Source organism: Orycteropus afer, unplaced genomic scaffold (genome assembly GCF_000298275.1).
Source record: "Orycteropus afer afer isolate SDZICR_OR568_19922 unplaced genomic scaffold, OryAfe1.0 scaffold00247, whole genome shotgun sequence".
Classification (NCBI taxonomy): domain Eukaryota; kingdom Metazoa; phylum Chordata; class Mammalia; order Tubulidentata; family Orycteropodidae; genus Orycteropus; species Orycteropus afer.
Genome location: NW_006921834.1, coordinates 2,112,869 through 2,114,869, shown reverse-complemented (window position 1 = coordinate 2,114,869; position 2,001 = coordinate 2,112,869). Strand labels below are relative to the sequence as shown.

General features: G+C 49.7%; 1 protein-coding gene across 1 annotated transcript; it reads right to left on the bottom strand.

Annotated features, from left to right (window-relative positions):
* Positions 1–1,191, bottom strand: GPR84 (G protein-coupled receptor 84). Its single transcript, XM_007949471.2, has one exon. The coding sequence runs from the start codon at positions 1,189–1,191 to the stop codon at positions 1–3; it is 1,191 nt and encodes a 396-aa protein (XP_007947662.1).
* Positions 1,192–2,001: the final 810 nt, after the last annotated feature.

The window sequence follows — 2,001 nt, the reverse complement described above, 5'->3', positions numbered from 1 at the left end:
CTAACGTAGCCTGTGGAAACTCCGGGGCCCTCTCTGTAAAATGGAGCTGTATGCTTGACGGAACTGGCGGTTCATGGCTGCATAGAGCACAGGGTTGATGCATCCGTTGAGCCAAGTGAGGTTAGCAGCAAGCATGTGGACAACTCTGGGAGCCTGGACCTTGGCATCCAGGATATTGAGCAGCAAGAAGGGTATGTAGGACAGGGCAAAGCAGAGGAACACAGCAAAACACATCCGAGTCACCTTCCCAAACTCAGATGTGGAGTCCTGGGCTTTTTTGGCTCCTTTGATTGGCTTGGCCTTTTCAGGTGCTTCTGGAGGTCTTTTTTCTGCCATCTGCTTAGCAATCTTGCTGTTGCCCTGGTCCCTCACATCAGATGAGTCCCCCTCCAGGGTCTGGATGGTAGCAGCACTGACTGGTTCAGATGAAATCCCCTCACTGTGTCTTCCTGATGCCAGTCCGCTATCCAGCTCTTGGAAATGACCCGGCATGGCTTCATCTGTTCCAGCCACATGGTTGGAGTGGATGCTTGCCTGGTGCAGCTTGTACTGGTTCAGTGCCTGTGCTGCTCGCTTCACCTGGCGATGGATGAGGCAATAGAAAACGCCAACACTACTGAGCCCAAGCACAAAGTAGATGCCCATGAGGATGGTGGTGTAGGGCCTGCCTCGGATCCGGTCAAAGCTGCAGGTGCAGACTACAGGTACTAAGATATAGATATGCCAGAGTGGGGCAAAACTGGCCACACCTACTACCCAGGTGCCCACCAGAGCCAGCACTACCCCTTTGGCACTGAAAATTTGGGGAAAGAGCTTAGGATGGGCAATGAGGAGGTAACGTCCCAGTGCAATGAGGCAGAGGGTGAGGATGGAGACAGAATTGGAAGCAAAGAGGAGGAGCCCAAAGACTCTGCAGAAGGTGGCACCAGTGCGCCAGTGCAGGTGGAGGTAGGTGTCCACTGAGAAGGGCTGGAGCAAGGTGCAGTAGAGCAGATCAGCCAGTGTAAGGTTGGCAATGAGTAAGTTGAAGCGGGTTTGGAGCTTGGGCTGGAAGGCCAAGGCTAGCAGTGTGAGCATATTGCCCAGAGTGCCTGTCACAGCCACTACAATGCCCCAGCTAACCGCAACAAAACGATAACCCAGCACAGACTCATGGTAGCAGGAGAAGTTGGCGTCAGAGGTGTTCCACATGATGGAGGCTGAACGGACATGGATGGAAGAGAAAGAGGAGTCAGAACTTGGCCTTGCATTTAGTTCTCTTGGATAGCTCTGGGCTCCTGGACACTGGAACTGCTCCTAGAGCTTATCTTAACTTCTCAGCCTCCATAGCTATTGCCCTTTATCCAAGATTCTAATCCCTCTCCTTAGGCTCTCTTAGTCCTTTTCCATTACCAATCATTCCCCAAAATTCTTATCTGAATATCTCATACTCTCTGTGCCCTCTTTGCCTCCACAAACCTCAGGCCCCTTCAGTATCATTCCAGGTGCTCTCAGTAATCCTAGTGCCCTCCAACCTTTCTAATTCCTTCCCCATCCCCAGAGACTACCCAAGAGTCCCCTCTGTATATTCAGACTACCACTCTAGTTCCCTCTTCACTACGCACACATACAGTCCTCAGTTTTTTCTATTTATTACCACCTGGCAGATGAGAAGACAGAGAAGGTAGAAGTATACCCACTACAAAAATACACACCTGAGTCTGCCAGCTTTTAGTTCTCTCTCCAGTGGAAGTAGTCCAACTCACACAAACAGCAGCTTTTAGGGAGGGTTGTTAGGCTTCAAGCACACAGTACTTTCCTCTTTTGTCTCCTATTATACTAGACTGGAAGAATGAGAAACTCCTTAATTACCCAATCCCAGCCACTTCCTTCCTCACCTCTGGCCCTACTCCTTTTGGTTTGGTTAGTGAATTTGGGGCTTTTCTGTTGAAATCCCTTGCTTCTTACCTATTATGGATTGAATTGTGTCCCCAAAAAAAGAAGTAAAAATATGTTGTATAT

What these genes read in the sequence shown, in the direction of transcription:
- GPR84 (XM_007949471.2), bottom strand. Translation starts at nt 1,191, where the DNA reads ATGTGGAACACCTCTGACGCCAACTTCTCCTGCTACCATGAGTCTGTG.